Raw genomic sequence first — 22,644 nt, forward strand, 5'->3', positions numbered from 1 at the left:
AGCCGAGAGGTCATACAGCATGAGCATGTGTCATTGTAGGGCTAGATCGTGATTTTTAATAGCCAGTTGGCAGTAAAAAACATTGTCTTGCCTGATCAATTCTGTTTTATTCAGAATACAAAACTTGTTAGAAAATAAAGCAATAATTCACAGCAATTTACAGGAGATGACACGCTCATACTTGCTGTGAATTTGTTCTACAATTCTTATTCTAGTAACATCTGTTGACAGATTTCATAAGTTAGATGTTGGCATCAGCGTTAATGTATGACACACCAACAATACCAAGCTCTCTCTAACTTTATCAGGTTAAAAAAACCTTAAAGCATGTGACCTAAATAATTAAGCGAGCTCTGTTAGCTTGCATATAAAGAACTTTTTTTCCCCGAAAGCTTAATATTTTAACAATCTGTTTCAAGCTTGCTTTGCACCACTAACAATTGAACTGCCGCTGATGGAAAACTGAATCGATATGGCACATTTAAGTTGTCGAATGTTGCTTGCGTTAATCTGAAACATGGGGACACTGCTGTCGTTAGGTGCTATAGATTACTCTGTGAATTGCTGCACAGTCTACAATATGGCAGTAACACGACAAAACTCAAGTTCCATTCCTTCGGAACACGCCATGATTCAACACTTGATGCAGATTTAATACCTGACGATGGTTTGCGGCAGTTTTGTCCAGGACGAAGTTTGGAATAATTATGTTTACATTTCACAAAAGCAAATTAAGATTAAGACTAAATTCTCACTGCAATGTTTTGATGTGAGATGATCGCTTCAACGGAGTTACGATGGCTGCATGATTTTCCACGCCCCTTATTCAAATTATTTAGGGAACTACTTCTTCAGCTTCAAAACGTGTTCCCCTACAATTTTTACACCTAATCGGCATGCTTGGAAGAGGCATAAATCGAACGCTCTCACGACAAAGAACTCTTTAATTTGTTCCAGCATGGGGCAAATATTCAGAATTCCGCTTCAGCTGGGTTACTCGTTTGGAGTCCAGTCCGTATGCCTAAATGTCATCTTTCTTGGTGTGAAATGTTGTAGGCCTCACAATTTTTTTTTTAATATTGCACGAAGTACCTTGAAGCCTTGAGGGCTACGTTTCTATTTTATAAAATCAGGGTCTACGCATGGAGCCATTTGTGTTTATTTTGGTCCTTTCTCATTTTTGCAGGTCTAACAACAAAAAAGGAAAAGGAGATTCCGATCCAGCTCGCTGTATGAGCAGTATATTCTGCACGAGACGTTAAGCGCCATGTTTGTACATGGTATGAAATAGGAATCATAGTCACTGACGTCTGTACTGCAAACAAACAGCAGCATGCAATATTAAATACCTGAGCCTAGCAGCTCAAATATACCAATCACTCCTCTATTGCCATGTCTTAGTAAGAACAGTAGAATAGGGGAAGGTAGGAGTGTTAATACTCTATCAACGCTATAAAATTTATCTATTGAACAAATGTCAAAATATTTAATACCAAGCACGCTGCCTGTTGTGCAGCAGAGGATTTGCCTGGATCCCTGACACGCGGAGAAACCATGAATAATTGAGAACATAGAGGTGGAAAAAAACACAGTTGTTAGGGGACGGCCCATTGCCCCCCACAGGATTTCTATGTACTGCGTGTTACAAGTCCTGAAATCTAAAGAGCCATGTGAAACATAATGGAAATTTACACGGTGTATAATGTGCATTTTTTAAAACCACATGATTTTACCATTGCAGTACAGTCAAATTGTAAGAGAAATACATAACATTGTTACAAGTTTTAAATAACTCATTAAAAGCAACAATCTTGAGTATTGTTTTACATAAGTCGTTTGGTTAAACTTACAAACCAATGTTAGACCGAAAATTGAAACCATCTGAACTGACAAATTAATTATTTAAAAGATCTTGTGTCTAGTCACCTGAACCTATTGATCATTAAGTGATAAACGCGACCTTTCCCCTTGATCCATTAAAAGCAGGGACGAGGATTGAACATTGTAAATTTGTCTGTGTGTGAACAGGTGTCCGCACCCTCCACGGAAATCCATCTGTGTCCGTTTCGCCAACTTTCAGCACCATGGAGAGTAACAAGCGCCTCATGCAGATCATCAAAGACATGCGTTCTGACATGAAGAAACTGGAGTCAGAAAACAAGGCCCTACGGGTGAGGTTAAGTCAGTCTGGGAAAAGAGCAGAAATATTGGAAAAAACAACCATTACCGCTCTCCAACAGCAGCTAAAAACCGAGGATGCATTAGCGCACGTTAACTTGCGCAGGAATATCTCCGCCCCCGCGCTGGAAAGAGAAACGAGAGGTAAATAATGCAAGTGAACTGCAATGTTCAAAAGCGTACAGAGTCTACTGCTAATCGCAGTGCCCAGCTAGTATCCATTTATTCAGGCACCACTTATTGGTGACTTGCTGGCACTCACATTGTTACGTTGGTTTCAAGTTGGTCTTTTAATTCACATTCCTGCTTTAGACAAGGCAGGCGATGGGTAAGGGAGAGCGGGGTTGGGAGATGGCAAAGTGGGGATTGATGGAGGAGAATAGTCCAGCAAGTGTGGATGAGGAACAAGTCGTCCCCCCCACCCCGGATGCAGCTTCCACCTCAAATCACTTCCCACTCTGGCCCTTATATCGTCATTAAAGATTGCGCAGAAAGGCGGATTTTTCTGGGCAACCTCAGCCTAGCTAGCCCATCTGTATTGGCAGGGGGCAGTCAGAGAAATCCGTGCCGTGTTCCTGGCAGTGCCTCTCACCTCACGTGTCCGCACCCGGACTCGCAAACCAAGCAGTGAGTGTCTAACAGCTACTTCTGTTGGAAGATCGCCCCCCACCGCTTGACCTAAAAAGATTTTTTAAAATTTGCGGAATATCAAATGTCTCCATTACGGTTAAAACATACATTTTTAAAAAAGCATTCCAAATCATACATTTTTAAAAAGCATTCCAAATGCATTTGTGATATAATGCAATCATAATAATTTCTTTCAATATCGGAAAATTTAGAATTTTAAAGATAATCCATTTGTTTGATTTTCTGTTTTGTTGACCAAATACACCGATGTAATTGGCTTCTGTCATCACTTCTGCCCGGACACGAGAGATCCTAATGGTTTGGCATCAGCCTAGAACTGGGAAAGGGGAACTTTATGACACAGAGATCGCTGGATCCTGACTGCAAAACTTAAACTAATAAGGCAATTACGATCTGTTCTGTTTAAATGCCGTAGTTGCTATTACAGGATGTACCACTGAAATACATAACGTTTGAGGCAATTAACTAATCTGAAAAAAATGGTTGTTACGCTTGTGTGCAATCATTGAGTATAATTTGAGTCCCAAACGTTATTGAGTGAAGTAACTTTCTGCAGTGTTTGATCTCAGTGTTTTTTCTCTGTATCTGATAAACACGTTGGACATGCAACATATAACACAAATTAATTTGCAGATAATGCAATGACGGTGAGACGTTACTCCATATCATCTTTACATGCCTTCAATGTGGGTAATAAACATCAGAAATCTCTGGGTCAAAATCCAACCTCGCAAACAAGTGAACAAGAAGAACGAGGAACAGTGGCACCCACAATGAAACCCACTAAAAGCCAAAGAACGCTCGCTCAATTTCCAGACCCTAAGACTTCTGCTGAAAACTATTCACAAAGAGCAACCTTACAAGAATATGTCAATAAATGCAAGTAAGCAATAAAATAAGTTTTTAAGGTCCAACAGAAAGTTTCAGTGGACAAAAATAACTTTTAAACAAACTAATCTTCACTAAAATACTGGATATTCAGGTTGAGAATATGCATGTGTTTAAACATAAAGTTATTCAATAAGTAAAGCTGATGAATGACTAGTAACTGGTCCTAGAAAAATAGTGTAGTAATATACTTCTGTGTTATGATGTTTGAATCGGTTTAGTGAACGGATTTCAGTTATCTTGGATAAAAAATAAACTTAACTAAACATAAATATGTTTATAAAGGGTTAAGTATAACATAACTTTATACATATACACAAAAATAAAATGAAGTTGAATATTTAGTGAATAATGAAGTTGGACAGAATATTTGTAGTTTTGATATTAAATCCATCAAATACAAATGTAAATACCATGGATGCTGGAATTTGAACAAAAACAGAAATTGCTGGAAACACAGGCAATCATACTTAAATGGTTTTCTCTTTATAATAGGGTAGACTGATCTACTCTGTGTTTGCAGCAACCTCTGTTATCAAGAAACTATAGTTTTGTGGAAATTGGATTTTAATTCCTGCAACAGAGAAAAGAAATGTGGTATTGAAATTAACAAATTAAGGCAGTACAGTGTCAAATGTTAGAAAGTTATACCAGAAATTGAATAACTTGTATCAGTGAAGCAATTGCAATCATACACACAATGACTTTGTATGCTGATATAAAATATACAATTTACATGATTGCAAGTTCATTTTTGACTCAATCAATATTAAGTTCTGTAGAAGGGTCACTTGACTCAAACATTAACACAGCGTTCTCCCCACAGATGCTGCCACACCTGCTGAGTTTCGCCCGCAATTTCTGTTTTTGTTTCATATTTCCAACATCCACAGTTCTTTGTTTTATTTCAATCTTGGGTTGTTTTGCAAGAGCATGCAACCTGAGGTCTCCAGGGAGTGCAAGCTCAGCTTGACTTTAAGCTTTAACTTTATCTTTTTATTTTTTACTTTATACTAAGAAGGACTGTGATGTTTAACTTGCTACTTTGTTCCTTTATTTTTCTACTTTGTACCTAAGACTTTGTACATAGATACCTTTGTACCTTGGCCCCAGGAATGGCGACATTGTACACTTTTCACTATGCTCATGTACTTTTGTACTTGAGTACATGTGACAATAAAGTTTAATTTTATTTCATTTTGAATTTGCTCAATTCTACATTTGAGTAGTTAAGCACACACTGACAATTGTGCAGTAACAACGTCTACCACTTTAGTATTATCACAACATAAAAGAAATATTCTATGCAACATTTCAGATTATGTTGTGCAGTGATTATGTTTCCTCCAATTCTCTCAATAGATTTAAAGTGAAGTCCGTAACATTTCTTTTGCCTGTGGATGCTGCATCTCGTTCAGAAAGACAAGAGTCTTCCCAGCAACCAGAGAATCAGAAAAGTAATCAACTATCTCCTATTCTGGAAAATGATTCCTAAGTGTTTACTTTATACTTTAAGAAATGTATATACATTTCCATCAAATTTCTAAATTCTTCCATGCAAGGTTCCCCCTGACCCACATCTTGCAGTTACAATGATGGGAAAACTGACACCATTCACTGTCATTAATCTATGAAACTGATAAGTGGAATCTGTGCATGCAGAAATCCAGAAGTTATTAATCATACCCTGCTCCTGCACTGGGTGCTTGTTGAAATCTTCACATGAAAATCATTGGGATGTCACTGATTTGATGTGAACTTCCACTTTTTAGATTATTAGCCCTAATGGAACAACACTGAATAAGTTAACATTTGTGAAATAAAGTACAGTTGGGTTTTTGGAGACATGTTAAGTCATAATTACTTCTGGACAACTTATCTGGCCCTGGAAAAATAACTTTGTATTTGTGGAATGTTGGAATTCTCTTATGATTTTTTAAAATAAAAGAAAAAATAAAGCTTGTCTGTTATGTTTCTGAATCTACATCACTGTCAAGTAAAAGTTCTGATTTTGTTTTGGCATTTGTAAATGATTAAAAGTTGAAGGTAATTCAGAACATTTTATGAGAAAAGACTGGCAACCAACAGAAAGGGAAATCCCAAAGTCCTTGATAAGCATATCAGCAGAAAGAGCTTTGTAAAAGGAGCAGTAGTGGCAAAGAAAGGAAATTACATATGGAGGCACCTGTGTTTCTGAAGGAAGTAGATGATAACCAGGCTTTGGTGAGTGAATATGAATATTTGAACAGACTATCCATACTTAAATTTGGCAAAGCATTGGGACTGGATAAAGCATATGCAAGGCTATTGAAGGAAATGAGAGTGAAGATTGCAGGGACACTGCCCATAATCTTTCTGTTTTCCCCAGATTGAGGGGATTTGTCAGAGAACTGGAGAATTGCAGGCATGACAACCCTGTTTAAGGAAGTTTGTAAGGATAACCCCAGCAATACAGATGAGTCTATTTAATATCAGTAGTGGGGAAGATTCCAAAAAAAACAATTATACAGGATAGAATAGTTAGTGGTTATAGTTGCACGGATGTGAAACTTTAGTTAAGAGGATAGATTATAGAGTTTAGGACTGTTCTCCTTGGTGAGAAGACTAGGAGGAAATTGGATAAACATTTTCAATAACGTGAGGGGTCTGGAGAAATTGTTCCTATTCATAAAAGGATTGAGAATGAAAGAGCACAGATTTGCCTACATAGGATTTTGTTTCACACAATAGATGGTTTGGGTCTGGAATGCACTGCTTGGAAATGTGCTGGAAGCAAATTCAATACAAGAGGCCACTGAAAGATTATTTGAATAGAAACAATGTGAAAAGGCAGGAGAATAGTGCCAAGTCATAATGTTCATTGCAGAGTCAGTGAAGACAATGTGGGCTGAATAGCTTCCTTCTGTGTAGTATAATTCTGTAATTCTGTGATTTTGCTTTTTTATTTGGTAATTGGGGTAATTATTTGATGGATGACCTCACAGTTGCTGGGCACCAGGCATCGCCTACAGTTCCCGCCAGATTTCTTTTGTTAATTGTAGTAATGTCAGTATCTCTAGCAGGGTCAACATTGATTGCCCACCCCTAAATGCTCTTGAGAAAATGATGGTGAGCCATCAGTATGAACTGCTATAGTACATGGGGTGCTATAGTACAGACAGATTGCTATGATGAACGGAGTTCCAGAATTTTGACCCAATGACAGTGAAGTAATTGTAATATATTTCCAAGTCACTATAATGTATTAGTTGGAGGAGAAAATATGAGTGGTGATTTTCCCATGAAATTAACGTTTGTAAGTATAAAATCTAACACAGGGATCAGTAAATCTTTCTGGGCCATTTCTTTAAGGTCATTAGCAAGTGCCATCACTTCAGTCTTGATATCAAAATCTGAATCTACCCCTTGGGATGATATATTTTCCAGGCCTACAACAACTGTAAGTTCGTGCACAAGCATGTGCGTATAACAAATCATTTAATACATTTTTATCTGCTTACTTGAATTTTTACTTCATTGTGAAACTGGCATATGCAAGGGTGTGTGGGCCTATAACTCCCAGTGAAATAGAAGTTATAGCACAATGAGATGTGCATCCAAAATACACACCAGTCAATATTATTTTTCTACAAGGATAATAAAAGAGAAGGGAATGTATAGCTACCACAATCCTTGTAGAAAAATAATGTTGACTGGTGAATTCATGCATTATGGAAACATCACTGGCATACTAATTTAGTCTTAATTTGTTTCTTTCCTTCTGAAACCCAAATGCCTGAATGTATTTATTCAAGACTAAGAGTTTTTGATAACTCAGGTATTTGAAAATGGAATGGATAAGGGAAAGAAAGTTTTGTTTTTAAAAGCTCAGGCATTTATGATCTGGAATGTACTGCCTAAAAGGGTAGTGGAAGCAGGTTCATTGGAATGTTTAAAAGGGAACTGGATAAATACTTGAGAAGGAAACATTTGGGAAGATCTAGGAAAAGAGCAGGGGATTGGGAATAATTGTATAGTGTTTTAAAGAGCCGATTAAATCACAGTGGGCTGATGGTTCCCAAATTTGCTCTAAGGTGAATTAACATGGCATTTTTGAATTAAGATAATGAAGCCAAGTTAAAAATTGATGTATACTAAATAAAATATAAAAATGAATGTTTACTTTGTATATTTCCTTCAAAGGACATCAATTCCTATCTGTAATAGTATTAAATCATTATGGCCTCTGAAAGTGTCATATATGACAGGAATAGTCTGTTGGAATAAATGTACTGTACAGTAAATAGATTTCATTGTCAGAACATTTGTTGAACTTTTAGAGGCAACACACATTTTATTATACAATAAGTTAATAAATCTGCAATCAAGACTGTGTACATGCTCCCCCATTTCTAGTCTGCTTTCAATGCAAATTTAAGGCATTGTTGAAGCAATGACATCTGGGGCAATTGTGATGTTCATTTAGCACAACAACGCTTGGCATTATGAAAGCTGAAACTTTTTTTGTTTTTATTTTGAACATTTATAGTAAAATACATAAATTGGATTTGGTGTTTTTCCGACTAGGTTTCCCCATTTCTTGCTCATCATGATGCTTTGGAAGCTGCTGGGGGTCATCCTCTGATTTCTGAGGGCTATGGACACTGTGCAGACTCCCATAACTTTCCGAACCACGTGTTTTTCCTGTGTTGGGGGGAAAAATCCCACATTACTTCCATTGTGACTTTCCACCACTTACTTTACTTGTTTGAAAACTGAAGCGCACCTGCTGTATCCTTTATTTCTGTATAAATGTTCTCTGTGACAATTCTGGACGTATCAGTGTACTTCATTGCAACAGTAGGTCGTCGATCCTGATATATATTGCACCCACGATCTATCCAAAACAAAATATAATACAGTTTGTTCAAACATTTCAATTAGAAATTGTGATAATGTTTTATTAGCTATCAGTAAGATTAATAAAGAATTCAAACATTTAGCTGGAATATCTTTTTATGTGGGTTACAATAACATGGTGAGTGTGTTACTGGATGAGTATTCTTGAGATTTGGATTAATGCTTTGGAGAAACAAATTCAAATTCCACTATAGCAGTTAGGAAATTTAAATTTGATTAACTTAATTTGGAATTTAAATTGAGTATCAATAATGGTGACCTTATAAATGCAAGACTGTGGGTAAAAACCCACCTGGTTCACTACTATCCTTTATAGATCAAAATCTGCCTCCTTACCCAGTTTTGACATGTAAGTGATTCCAAACATAAAGAATGCACTTGAACCATGGTTCCCTTTGAAATGGCCTAGCAAGCTGCTGAGACATATCAAACCATAATTCAAAAACCCTTCTAATTAAGATAAAGGCATCAACCCAGGCACTAAAAATGACAAGACACACTCACTCAGACAGTTGGACATAGTCCTCCTCACCAACCTGTTTTTCAGTTCTTCCACAAGAAAGTGGTGGTTAGCTTCCATTTTAAACAGCCAATCATATGTATTTGCTGCCTTCTAGGCTGGAGAGGTTGAAAGTTTGAAAAGTCTTGGTGAGTTGCTGCAGTGCACTCTGTTGGTGACATACGCTGCTCTGACCGTGTATGGGTGAAGGAAGTGAATGTTGAACTTGTTAACTGGCTATTCTGTACTGTCCACGATCAAGTGTCTTGAATGTTGTTGCAATTGCACTCATCTAGGCAAGTGAAAAATGTTCCCTCACACTCCTCATTTTTATCTCAAAAATAGGGATCAGGCTTTGGGAAACAGTGTGTTTATTCAAAACATAACTTGCACCGTCTGTCCTGGTGTTTTTATAAGGCTGGTCCAGTTAATGGTTAACTGTTAATCCCCAGAACAGTGGGTTGTTCATTGATGGCAATGTCATTGAATGTCAAAGAGGGATGGTTTTCTCCTGTCACAGATGGTCAGTGCATGTCACTTGTGTCGTATGAAAGTAACGTGCCACTGATTATCCCAAACCTAAATATTGTCTATGTGCTACTATTTATGGACAAGAACTGCTTCAACAACTCAGGCGTAACTATTGATGCTGATCATTGTGCAATCATCAGCAAATATCCCACCTGGAAGAAAGGTCTTTCGTGAAGCAATTGAAGGTAGTTGGATCAAATACAAAAACAATCCCTCAAATTTGTCTTCCTCTGAGGTTGGTGCACCACTGTGACTCTGCAAGCAGAAGTCATGCAGTAGCATGACGATCAATGTGTGTGGGGTTTGCTAGCAGTTGTGCAATTCAGAGGGAACATTGGAGGATACTATCCTGTGGAACGCCTGAAGTGATTTCCTGGGACTGAGCAGTCAACCGTCTCCCTTTCTGCTGGGTTAGACTCCAGCCATTGGAGATTTTACACCAACTCTCATTAGTTCATTTTAGCTAATTCTCCTTGACTCCGTTCAGTCAAATGCTGCCTTGATGTTAGCAATGACGTCTCTCATCTGCTCTATTGCATTCAACTCTTTTGTTCAAGTTTGGACCAAGGTGTTATGAGTTTTAGTGATAAGTGGCCCTAGCAGAATTTAAACTGAGTATTAGAGAGTAGATTTTTCCTGTCCAAGTATCACTTGATTATGCTGTCAAGAATCACTCCCATTTCTTTGTTGATGATCGAGACTAGAATGATTGAACAGTATTTGTCAGATAAGATTTCTCCTGCATTTTCTGGACAGGACACATTTAGAAAATGATCTACATTGTCATAGAGATGCTGTACAGCTTGGCTAGGGATGCAGTTACTCTGGAGCACAAATCTACTTAACTATTGCCAGGATATTGTCAGGGACTATAGTCTTTGCAGTACCTAGTGCTTTCAGGTATTTCTTGATAAATGTACCTTCTGGAGTTCTGCACCAAAATTTGGGAGAAATGGCCCATTGACTAATCAATTAATTGCTTAACACAGTCACACTCACAGAATCATACCTTTTGCCCAATATACCAAACTTGCCCTTCACCATTAAAATGTGAAATAAGGTGAATACTGAAAATCTGAAATATGGACAGAAAATGCTAAAAATACTCAGAAGGTTAATAGGGCCATACAGTTAATGTTTCAGGCTTTCATCAGAATGGAGAAGGTAGAAATATATTAAATTTTAAACAAATGAAAGAATGAAGATCAGAAACAAAAAACAAAAATGAAGGTCTGTAATAGAGTGGAAAACAGGAGAAATCATAGCTCCTTGAAATCTTTCTTCCAATTTACATTTTTCTGATCCAGTTCCTTTTTTTAATCTTACCCCTTGCCATGTATTCTCAATGCCCTCTGATCTTCCGTTTTCTCTGAGCTGAATATTCTATTTTTAATAAAGTCGTCAGCTTCATCCTCTAATACCTGAACAAATTTTCATCACGTCGTAACACTGAGCTCTTTTACTGTTGTCTTCACCTCCAGCCCACCTCTTTGCCAGATATCTCCCCCACTCCTCCACACATCAGACCTTCTACTCAACTCTCACTCCTCCCTGGACCACTTTCTCTGATCTCTTATCTTCTCATTTTTCAGTGAAAAGATTTGGTAATGACATCAATTATCTTGAATCAGGCCATCACTTCAGTTCTGTTATTGCCCTCACCCTCTCCAGAGGTCTTCAATCCTGAATGGCCTGCTCAAGATCCACAAAGAGGACTCTTCTGACCACCTTTTCACTTCAGTCTGTTCCTGCTCAATGAACTGATTTCTTCTGATCTCAACTCCTTTTTTTTTACTATATTCAGTCTTAATCCAACTATACCCGTGATCCTAGTGTGTCATTTTATCAGTTTCAGGTTTATGATCATTCACCTGGCAACCACTTTAAACAGCTTCTAGTTCAAATAAACCCATTTCCTCCAAATATGCCTCCCTTTTTGTGAGATATTATGGAACATTTCTTGTTCCATTTTAATCAAGGCCCCTCCCTCACTACTATTTTGCACATTGATGACTGTGTCAAGTCTTTTCCTGTTACTGCCCATTTTAGATTATTCTCTTTGTTTTCTCAATTTCTCTGACTCCAATTCTGAACTGTCTATCAACAAAGTATTCAATGTCAGCCCATTAACACCCAAGATTACTTATTTAAACTTGCTCATACCCTATTTCCTATTAAAAAAAACTCAATCGCATTTGCCATTTTCTGATTTCTCCATTTCCTTTACTTATCTTCTGATGATGCAAATTTCCCTATCAGTGTTTACAAAAGGTCTTCCTTTCTCTTCAGTTGAAGATTCCTCACCAACTCTGGGTTCACAGAACCCTCAACCATATGCTTCCCATTTCGCAAAGACCTGTTTCCACCATTTGCCCTCTCAGAACCATGATTGGTTTCCTCTTGTCTTCTTCCACCATTGTCACATTTGTATGTAGTAGATCATCATCCCCCTTTCTGCCACCTCTAGTGATGCACCTTCAACCATTTTGACATTTAATCTCTTTTTACTACCTTATCACAGCCCTTCTGTTTTGTTATTTTTCCCACCCTCACTCCTTTTGCTTGCTTAAAGCCTATTTCAATTCAATTTTCCAATTTTTTTTTACAGGTAATCAACATGAAATATTAATGCTGTTTATCACATGATAGATGCTGTCAGACCTCTTGAACATTTCCCAGCATGTTCTGTTTTGATTTTGTCCATCAGCATCCCTGAAAATGTTCTGACTATAATGCAGTTTTGACATTTACCTGACAATGTGGAAATTTGCTGAGGTGTATCTAGTCAACAAAAAGAAAGACAAAGACAAAGGTTCTTGCCTTGCAGTCATCGGGATTGACATGAAAGAACCCAAACTTAGAAAAGGATCATAATTTATATAACATGAGAAGAGAGTGCTGCTTGGTTGGACCACCATTGACACAGAGATGCAACGGGAACTTTAATTTGAATTGAACAGTTACCTAGAGAAAGACTCAGACCAAGTAGTTAGACTTTAATTTGGCAGGGTATTACCAGGCAGAATACAACACGATGATGAAGTTGGAATGGATGAACAAATTTTGTTCATCTACATAGAACAGGGTCTACTGTGTTAATATATGTAACTTTTGCACCTGCAAGTCCCTCACACCGCAAGCCCAATTGATGGCCTTAAATTCATTTACAGTGTAATCCTTAGCAAGGTCAGGATTACTTGGTTAACATTGTCCAATAGCATTCTCACATTAAACATTGGACAATGATTTTCTGAAGTTTCCAGGTAGAGGCTGGTTGAGCATAATCGGAACATTGCCCACTGTAAACATCCAACACATTATGTACAAATATGATAGTCCTCAGGGACAATGGTTTCTGGGCTAATATTATGTAGCAACAAAGAAGCATGCTTCCAACAGAATGTCGGCTGTGCAAACCCAGCCGAGTACGTTGTCAACAATCCTAGCTCTGTGCTGCTGGAATATCTTTTGGCTTACTCACAGTCTGATGGTAACTGTCAGAAACAGTACCATCCAAGTTGTGTCCTCGATATCGTGAGCTGTTAGTGTTCTTCATCTATATGGAGAAACCAATATGAAGTCTTCACATCTAGCTCAGAAAAGCTAGCTTGGAAAGGAACCTTGCTGTGGAAAATTTTGGATTTGGATCTTTCTAGTGTTGGTATTTTGTGAAGGCACCACTTCTGCCAGAGTTTGAGATCTTTGGATTTAGGCATACTTTGATAGTCCCAATTTCCTTTCAAATGCATCTGATGGAACTATGACAATCAGTGTGGTGATTGATCTACTCAGTTATACCACTTCATTCTATCTTTGCTTGAAGTGTCTCCTGAATGTATATGCAGCACCTCCTTGTATGATCGATTAATGGGATTGCATCAGCTTCAAGATGCACTCATACATCACATTCAAAATTGTTGATTGTGTCACTTACATCTGGGCATGTGCATTTGAGATTATTGACTGATTTGACTGTATCATGGAGGTCTGGTTCGAATTGTATAATTGTGACTATTCCATGATCTGTGTAAACTGGTAGCCTGCCATTGCTGGAACACCTGTGTCTACAAATTAGAACATTTCAAGAAACCAAGATGAACTTTCATATTGTTACTGTATTGTGATTTAGCCAATGCATAGGATTGGTGATCTGATATGCAGCAAAATGTCTCCCATAGGCAATATCATGGAGCACCACTTGCTGAGATACATTTTTTTAGGGTACATAGTGATAATATGCTTTCACTGGTTCTCGTGCTAATATTAATCTTTTGTGTATGTTGTCCTGCTTTTCTGGACACACTATATTGATGGTTATAAAACCTTCTGATCATCTTATAATGTTGACATGACGTGTGACATTAAGAAGATGGAAAGTTTGGTCATCTTCTCAAACTTGCCATTTACTTGGTTGACACTGAACCTCAATGGTGTACTTGTATTTGTGCCTTCTTTCCCTGCTGCAAGTACTGCAGTGTTCCACTGTTTTGTTGGTCACTTGTGTTTTGTTCAGGGTCTGGTTTAGCCTTTGGATCCAGGCTTCCTGCCCACAGAGGAATTTCCCTCGGTGACACATGCTTTACAGATATGAAGAAAAATGATACAGCTTTGAAATAGGTACAACAAACCGCTTGTGTTACAGATTTCATTGGTTTGGTACACTTTATTGACCATAACGATAATATTGGTGCACCTAAAGATGTAATTGTTGGAGACTGTGGTGGCTCCATACTTATATTGATCCTCAATTGATGTACCAATGTATATTCTCTTCTCTTTTCCAAAAGCCCCTTTCCAAAGGCTTTAATTGGTATGGAGGTGTTGGGTGACTCAACCAGCCTTTCCAACAATTCCTCTTCAAACATTTCACACTCATGCTTTTTGTTGCAGTATCTTTTGATAAACTGATACACTCATAGGTTGATGCCTGTTTAGTATGATTGAAGTTTGTCAATCCTGAACTTAATTACTACCCATCTTCAAGAACATCCTTTCAGATCTTTTCTGGATCATTCTGATCATCTTTGAAAAGACCAAAATTCTTTAATTCAGGGGTGCCCCTACTTTCCAATGGTAAGCAAGAATTTTAGAGCTGCTTTTTAAACTCATCTATTACCTGGTCTGTAAGATAGAACTACATACATTGTCTGAATAGTGATAAATCAATAAGATATCACAAGATTACCATTATGAAATTCAGTTTATGCTTTCCATAATTCCACCCTAAAAATGCTGCATTCTACCACCATAATTTGTGTGTCCAACTTGTGTCTGTGTATATTAAAAACTATTTCTTCCCTGAGAACATAGTTGTTGTGGCGCTGAAAAAATTACTTGTATACAATACTGACTGTCAGGGAAAGTGTGTTCTAGCCTCTAGGTTCTGTACTGCACTACACTGGCTTTGTGTTTCATCTCAAAATGGCCCTGCAGCCTTTTTATATTTCCCTTCTTTGTATTCAGGCAATCTTAGTCTTTCACTTTGTCTTCAAAGAACTTACGTTCTAATCAAAAAGAAATTAATTCTGTTCTCTTGATAGTCAATTTCCTTTCTCCAAATCCACAACTATCTATACTCATAGAAACTGTCTGCTTAGACTTCAAATATTTTACAAACATCTTTAGCAGATACTCACTACTGCTACCATGATGTGAGCTTGTCTCCAATAGGATATGTTACCATTTAAGACAACGCTTATATGAAAACAAAATGCTATAGATGTTGGAAATTTTAAATAAATACAGAAATGGAATTAACATTTCTGAAGAAGAGTCATACTAGACTTGAAACATTAAATCCATGTCTCTCTTCACAGATGATATCAGACCTGCTAAGTTTCTCCAGTGTTTTCTGTTTGATGCAGAAATCCTTATGTTATGTCCCGGAATATAAAAAAAACTGAATGTGAAGATAGCAGTATTGAGGAATCCAACAGGAAGCCATTAGAACTAATATTATGCACAGACATTATATTCCTCAGGTTGGGTTAACATTAAAGTAACATGTTGCAACAGAGGAGCATGCTTCCAGTAGAATGTCATGCTTTACATGAACTGAGGTAAGATGGAGTATGAGATATTTATACCCTTGGGTCACATGCTATGATCCAGTGATGATATCATGAGTTTAGCTTAGCATGCTGATCACAAGACACAATGTATAGTCATTGATAAGGAACTTAACTTGACCAGTCACATAAACATTGTGGCTACAATAGCAGCTATGATGTTAGCAACTTGGTCATTAGTAACTCATCTTCTGACTCCCCAAAGCCCATCCTACATCTATTCAGTACAAGTCAAGATTGTGATGGAATACTCTTCGCTTGTCTGAATGAATACCCTTCAAAAATATTCTGGAAGCTACACACCATCCAAGTCAAAGCAACAACTTGATCAATACTCCATTCACCATCTTATACATTCACTTAAATATATAGCAGCTTTTAAGTCTGTGGTCTGTATCACTTATCAGACCAAGGGCAATAAGAACACCACCATAGCAAGTCACTGTCCTTGTCATAAACCATCCTGACTCTTAAGTAAATCTGAATGCCCCTGGAAATGAATCTGGGGGACAATTTGGATGACTACACGCTGTAATTCCATTAACTTTTCTCCAAAAGATAAGCAATTTTTTTGGTGTCACTGTCAAACATCAAATGAAAGATGGACAGATTGCCCAGTGTTAAATAGATAGAAACAACTCACTGCTATCTGTAATTAAACATACACATCGTTTTCTCATCAACATTTTAAAAATATTCCTTACATATAGTACTTTCATAATATGAATATTGCATTGTATTATATCATAGAAGTGAAGGCCTGCAACCAAACATGTTTCAGAACCACTTTCTCAGTTTCTTAGCCTGTACTGCAGATAAATTGCTACACTTCTGTATAATTTCTTTGTACTACAATTTGCTATAATCTGTTCTTAGCTGTAAAACATGATATGAGGTCAAATTAAATCAGTGACAGAACGCATTACAATTAAAAAGGGTGCTGAATTACAATCCTGCTCCAAAGACCCCATAGACTCTATTTTGGTTGAAGACTAAACTTAATCTGAACTCCCTGTCTGCAATACCACAGATCATTTTGACCTAGATTAAAATTTTGTGATTATGAAAATAAATTCAAAATTAAATCCAGAACTGACTTCTCTAATCATTACCATATCTTTTGCAAAGGTTATATTTTCCTTTGAGAACTGAAGCTTTTCTGCCTCAGTAATCCACATGCATCAGAACATTTAGCTTGCATTTCATCATTTGTGGGCATTTGTGTTAAACTTTTACCTTTTTGGTTGACATATTCTGCCTTTGAATCAGGTAGGGACTGCAGAGATTCTCGGCCAGAATCAGACTCCCTTAATGGTCTGCCCATGATTTCACTTTCTGATGCAACCAGATTTCTGATGAGGAAGTAAGTGCACATCTTCCCTTTTCCTTTAACTTCAATTTCACCCCTTTCATGTATTTCAAAGTTTTTATCCTTAAGTGCTCTGAAATTGAAAATAAGTGAGGTGTAAATCTCAATTTATCATATAGCAAAGGAAGAAATAACAGCCTCAATGGAAATTTTCTGGGTAAAATAAGTCTTTCAACTGGCTGCTCTTAAATCTGGTGCAATTTTTCAATAAAGTGTACATATTATATCGTGGTTCAGCGAACAAAACAACAAACTGAACTGTTTACCGGAAAGCACTAGGACTGAGATGGATCTTGTTTGGTACACCGTGGCTTTCCATTCTTGAAGCTGTGTTGACTGTATCTCCAAAAAGGCAATATCGAGGCATCTTTTCACCAACTACTCCAGCCAGAACTGGGCCTGTGGTTACCCCAACTCTTATCTTTATAAAGAAGAGATAGAGGCCACTGCATTCTCATAACTAATGTAATTGTTCAAAACACAAAATACATTTCTGCAATTTATTTCTTTGCACCATTCAATTTGCATGAATCAATAAATAGACTGTAATTTTTAATACAATTTTAAAATGATAATATACCTGGATAGGTGTTCCTGTCACAGGATTTGTTACACCTTTAGCTGCTATGATCATTCCCAAGCTAAAATTTGCTACTCGCTCAGCATGTGAAGAAACAGGTACAGGGACTCCTCCAACCACCATGTAGGCATCTCCTATTGTCTCCACCTTTACAATTTGTAATAAAAACATTTCAATAAAATATTGAATTTGCAGGGACATAGAATTATGTTAATTAAGCCAAATTATGACTATTTTTCCAGTGTTGACTCACCTGAACAGTTTTTTTTGTGGCAACATGCAAAGCAATCATTCTTATCTTTTATTATATTGCATTCATCTAGTAGTTATATAAATTCATAAACAGAATTATTACTTTTTTCAATGAAGAAAATTGTTACCTTATAAACATCATGGACTGTGGTTAATCTGTCAAACTTCAAGTACATGGTGTTGAGCATAACCACTATTTGAATAGGTTCACACTGCGCACAGATATTTGTAAATGTCACAACATCACTGAACAGTATGGTACACTCCTTAAATTCACCTAGAGCAGAAAATTAATTGCACTCATGATTTAAGTAACTTGTAAAAATCACTGTTAATATTATTGATCTTGTGAAATCTATCAGTTTGACAGTTCTACTTAGCAAAGTGAAAATTTACAAATTTTATAATGTTATTTAAGATGATTTGGAACAGCTTTTTTTTCAAGAATAATCATTGTCTCAAAGAATGGTTTGCTATGGGCATAGAAAAAGCAGAGAACATTATGAGGGTGAGTTGAAATCTAGGGAGCAGTGAACAAAGTGAGAGGTTAGAATTATTTTCACAGTCAGGCATTATTTTAATTCGACTGGAGAGCTGTCACCATAGATTTAGCTCTTAAAAAGCACTAATGGACTAACAATCCATATTTCACTCTGACAGATTTCACATATTCCACCCAATGATAATTAAACAGGGGTCCTCAATTGAAATAATTTACAAAGGTTCAAGCCTACTCTAGACAGGAGCGCTAGCTATCCACTTCTTAGCCTGTTCAAAATCAGCAGACTTTAGGTAGTGAGCAACAATTCTGTTTTGAAATTCAAACAGCTCTCTTTGTAACATGAAAACAGCAACAAGAAATATCGTTGAGGGAAATAATACATATTTGAAGCAAACGAGAATGTGCAGCTGTGAGGAGAGTTCACAACTGGGATACCATTTTGAGAAAATAAAATCAGATAATATAAGTTCACAACATCTAAAATAAATCAAAAATAACTCAAAATATACATATGTAAAAGCAAAATACTGTGAACGCTGGAAATCTGAAACAAACACAGAGAACACTGGAGAAACTTAGCATGTCTGGCAGCACATGTGGAGACAGCAACAGAGTTAGTGGTTGAAGTCCAGTATACCAGGGAGATCAGTGAACATCTGTAAAAAGGTACGACCATCATGTATGAGATAATGTCTTATTCCTTTTAGTACTAGGTAATTAGTTGCCTCCACAGTTGCTTATGGGGTGACTTTCCCAAACCCGACTATACAGTCAAGAAGGAGAAAGTGAGGACGGCAGATGCTGGAGATCAGAGCTGAAAATGTGTTGCTGGAAAAGCGCAGCAGGTCAGGCAGCATCCAAGGAACAGGAGAATCGACATTTCAGGCATAAGCCCTTCTTCAGGAATGACAGTCAGGAATATACAGACAAGAAAACAATATTCTGCACTTTCACTTTGTTGTCCCTCATTATGAACAGCATAAGAAATTAAGCAGGAGCAGAAGTAGATCATTTTTTCTGTCAAACTTGCTCCTAGCTACTTTCCATTTTCCTCGATTCCTTGAGAGTTCAAAATATCGTAACATGAGCCCTGAAGAAGGGCTCATGCCCGAAACGTCGATTGTCCTGCTCCTTGGATGCTGCCTGACCTGCTGCGCTTTTCCAGCAACACATTTTCAGTTCAAAATATCGGTCTATCTCAGCTTTAAATATGTTCCACATGGAGTAACATTATCTTCTGGGGTACAGAATTCCAAAGAATTAGAGCCCTTTGAGTGAAGAGGTTTTTCCTCATCCCAACCCTGAATGATCCTGAGACAGTAACTGATGCTATAAATTCCCCAGCTAGGGCAAGCAACTTCTCAGTCTCTACCTTGTCAAATCCGTTTAGAATTTTGCTTGTTTCAATTAAATCACCTCTTATTCATTTCAACTTTACAGAGTATTCGTTCAATTTACTTTGCCTGTTATCGTTGGATAATACTCTCAACCCTGGAACCAATTTAGTTAATTTTCACTGTACTGCAAGTATATCCTTCCTTAAACAGAAGATCAGAAGTGTGCACTGTATTTCAGGTATGGTCCTGTACAACTGAAACAAGTCTTTCTTATTCTTGTATTCAAATCCCTTTCTATACATAGACCAAAGTCCCTACGAACATCAATATTTCAAAGTTTCAAGCCTTTTAAAAATTGTGGATCCGCTGACATCTTCCCCACATTATAGACCATCAGCCACGTTGGGGTCTCTTAGTTTGTCTATATCGGTTTGTGTCCTCCTCACAGCTTACATTCCCACTGAGATCTATATCATCAGCACACATAAATATGTTACTCCCAGTCTCTTTATTTCAATTACTAATATAGATTATAGGTAGCCGAGGACAGAGAAACATATAAAATGCTCTGATGTGTATAGTACTGAAATAACACCTTTAATATTGTTGTGCTGTGTTTTCTGTTCCACTTTCTAAATACAGAATGCAAATACAGAGCAATTTCAGATTACTTCAAACTGCAGTTCAGTGAAAATCACAGGATTTGATCTTGTGATTCTCACAAACAGGTCACAGATTGCATTGTGAGTGAGGTGCTCTCGAAAGGAATATTCTATCTAGAATTTAATTAGAAAAGTAAGCAAATGTTTAAGTTGAGAGTTTTTTTAAAAATTGGTCATTGTTCTTAAGCATATTATAAAATATCATTTCTGAGTTCTATGTGTTATTGAATGTGTCATTATCCCACACTTGCCATTTTGAAATAACATAGGTATATACATTAGAAAGTAAGACAAGGTTTGGAGAAGTCAGTGCATATCAAATTTTCAAAACTGAATGACTATTGGAATATTGCATTTCCAATTTCATGAAGTGTGAAAGAGCTATTAAAAAAAACAGCAGTACTGAAATTGCATGTAGTTAAACCTCAGTGGCTGAAATCTGGTTATACTGGACAGCAAATTCTCAAGTAAAGACGTAATTTCTTCTGAGGAATGAAAATGTGTGATCATACTACATTAGTTATCACTTTTCAATATCTCAAATATCCAATTATCTGTCTTGAGCTTTAACTTTGACAATAAATCAATCCTCCACAGTCAATACGTTTATAAATTATTTAATTAATTATTGAATTAGTTTAAGTTCATTCACCTGCCTCAACTTTTTTGCCTTCTTTGAGCTGGTTCGCTACGTGCTTTGGTAACATTGCATAGAGCAATGCTTCTGTTTTCTTCTTTTCTTCCTCTAAATGCTTGGACAGAATTCTTAGTTCTTCTTTCTTTCTTTCAAGCTGATTGGATAATTCCATCTCAGCTAGTCTCTGCTGATTCAGAAGAATAAGGTCCCTGGTCACATCATGAGAGGCAATATCAGAAATGTGCATGTGCCTCTCTTCAAGCTCATGTAAGCTACGCAGCAGAGGAGAGCACAGATACACCATGCATTGCAAATATTCCATCCACACCATTTGACCTGGAGGATGATAATGCAAGTCAATGTGAGAAGCATGTATAAATTCTACTGCAACAATAATACTTCAATAACTGTCACAACATTCATTACCTTAATATGACTTGAGCATATTTCTACCAAATTCATCAGCATTTTAACTTTGACTGTGTCTCATACCCTTAGAAATTGCTGAGATCTTCTCCCATTATGGACTAGGCCACCCGACTCAAAACATTCTTAAGCAGGCAGCCCAGACCATAACTTTGCAATTTGTTTTGGTAAGTGTACAGTGAAAATTACCCAGGGTGAGGTAGCTAGGCTGAATAGCAGGTTTTAAAAACAGACAAAAATGTATTCACATGATTACACAATGAAACACGAAGAACAGAATAAAGAGCCCCTACAGAACTCAGTCAATCCAAACTAGACTTAATTATGCTGTTCTGAATATACACAACAGTTCCAATAAGCAAACCCTGTTAAAACACAGTTAAAAAAATGGAACAGATGCTTACAGGCTGAGGTTAGAAAGGCAGAAAGAGAGAGAGTTTGTTTCCACACAGCTCACTGTTGAACTCTAACCAGTTCTGGACCCAACTAAACTGCTCAGCTAGAGAGCTGACCACTTCCCTATTATTATACATGACCACTTTGGCCTGAAGTCTCATCTGTTTACATATAAACAAAAAGGTCTCTCAATACTCTTTAATCTCTGTACCAAACCAGACTAATCAGAACAAAGAGCAGTTTATTAGCCTAAGGACATAGTAACCTTGAGAAAAGGAATAGCTTTTAGAAAAAAGAAACCAGCTTTGTGACACCTCTCCCTTCACAAAAAAAAATGAACCATCAATACCAAAAAAAGGCTTCATTTTTAACCCTTCAAAAACCCGCTTAGTAGTCTAAACACACATAGACTCTATTCTAACAATAAACACGCAAATATGCACAATCACATGCAAATTCAGGCCACTGTACACCTGCTACCGAATGCCCCTGTATCCATTCGAGTCTCGATAATGTATTGGCAATCAGGTTTTCGCGACCTGCCACCTGCACAATTGTCAAACTGAACGGCCACAACAACAAGCTCCATCTGAACATTCCGTCATTTTTGTCCTTAAATTTTTCCACAAACGTCAATGGGTTGTGATCAGTGTATATGATTGTCTCAGATGCATTGCTGGTAATATAAACACTGAAATGTTGTAATTCCAACACCAAGCATAAAGTCTCTTTCTCCAATGTTGAATATTTCTGTTGATGAATGTTCAAC

General features: G+C 37.1%; 2 protein-coding genes across 7 annotated transcripts in view; one reads left to right on the forward strand and one right to left on the reverse strand.

Moving 5' to 3' along the window:
- LOC122555875 (coiled-coil domain-containing protein 195) overlaps nt 1-5,563 on the forward strand; it is a 36,706-nt gene extending 31,143 nt beyond the window's left edge. For 2 of the 4 annotated variants that reach the window (XM_087993673.1, XM_087993674.1), the window contains 4 exons: nt 1,187-1,280; nt 2,029-2,322; nt 3,463-3,712; nt 5,080-5,563. In XM_087993673.1, coding sequence (XP_087849799.1) covers nt 1,268-1,280; nt 2,029-2,322; nt 3,463-3,712; nt 5,080-5,212 — 690 coding nt within the window. In that variant the 5' untranslated portion in view covers nt 1,187-1,267 and the 3' untranslated portion in view covers nt 5,213-5,563. Of the gene's footprint in view, nt 1-529; nt 1,041-1,186; nt 1,281-2,028; nt 2,323-3,462; nt 3,713-5,079 lie in introns of those variants that run through there. The other 2 variants (XM_043702102.2, XM_087993675.1) reach the window with 2 other exon arrangements.
- A 1,758-nt stretch (nt 5,564-7,321) lies between these two features.
- LOC122555874 (guanylate cyclase soluble subunit beta-2-like) overlaps nt 7,322-22,644 on the reverse strand; it is a 75,064-nt gene continuing 59,741 nt past the window's right edge. For 2 of the 3 annotated variants that reach the window (XM_043702098.2, XM_043702097.2), the window contains exons 10-16: nt 21,069-21,389; nt 18,044-18,192; nt 17,664-17,810; nt 17,350-17,504; nt 16,951-17,156; nt 8,483-8,593; nt 7,322-8,400 (exon numbers count right to left, since the gene is read on the reverse strand). In XM_043702098.2, coding sequence (XP_043558033.1) covers nt 8,240-8,400; nt 8,483-8,593; nt 16,951-17,156; nt 17,350-17,504; nt 17,664-17,810; nt 18,044-18,192; nt 21,069-21,389 — 1,250 coding nt within the window. In that variant the 3' untranslated portion in view covers nt 7,322-8,239. The remainder of the gene's footprint in view (nt 8,401-8,482; nt 8,594-16,950; nt 17,157-17,349; nt 17,505-17,663; nt 17,811-18,043; nt 18,193-21,068; nt 21,390-22,644) is intronic. The other variant, XM_087993672.1, reaches the window with a different exon arrangement.

The sequence above is a fragment of the Chiloscyllium plagiosum genome, unplaced genomic scaffold (genome assembly GCF_037043375.1).
Source record: "Chiloscyllium plagiosum isolate Xiang-an unplaced genomic scaffold, Cpla_swu_hap1 HiC_scaffold_13, whole genome shotgun sequence".
Taxonomy (NCBI): Eukaryota; Metazoa; Chordata; class Chondrichthyes; order Orectolobiformes; family Hemiscylliidae; genus Chiloscyllium; species Chiloscyllium plagiosum.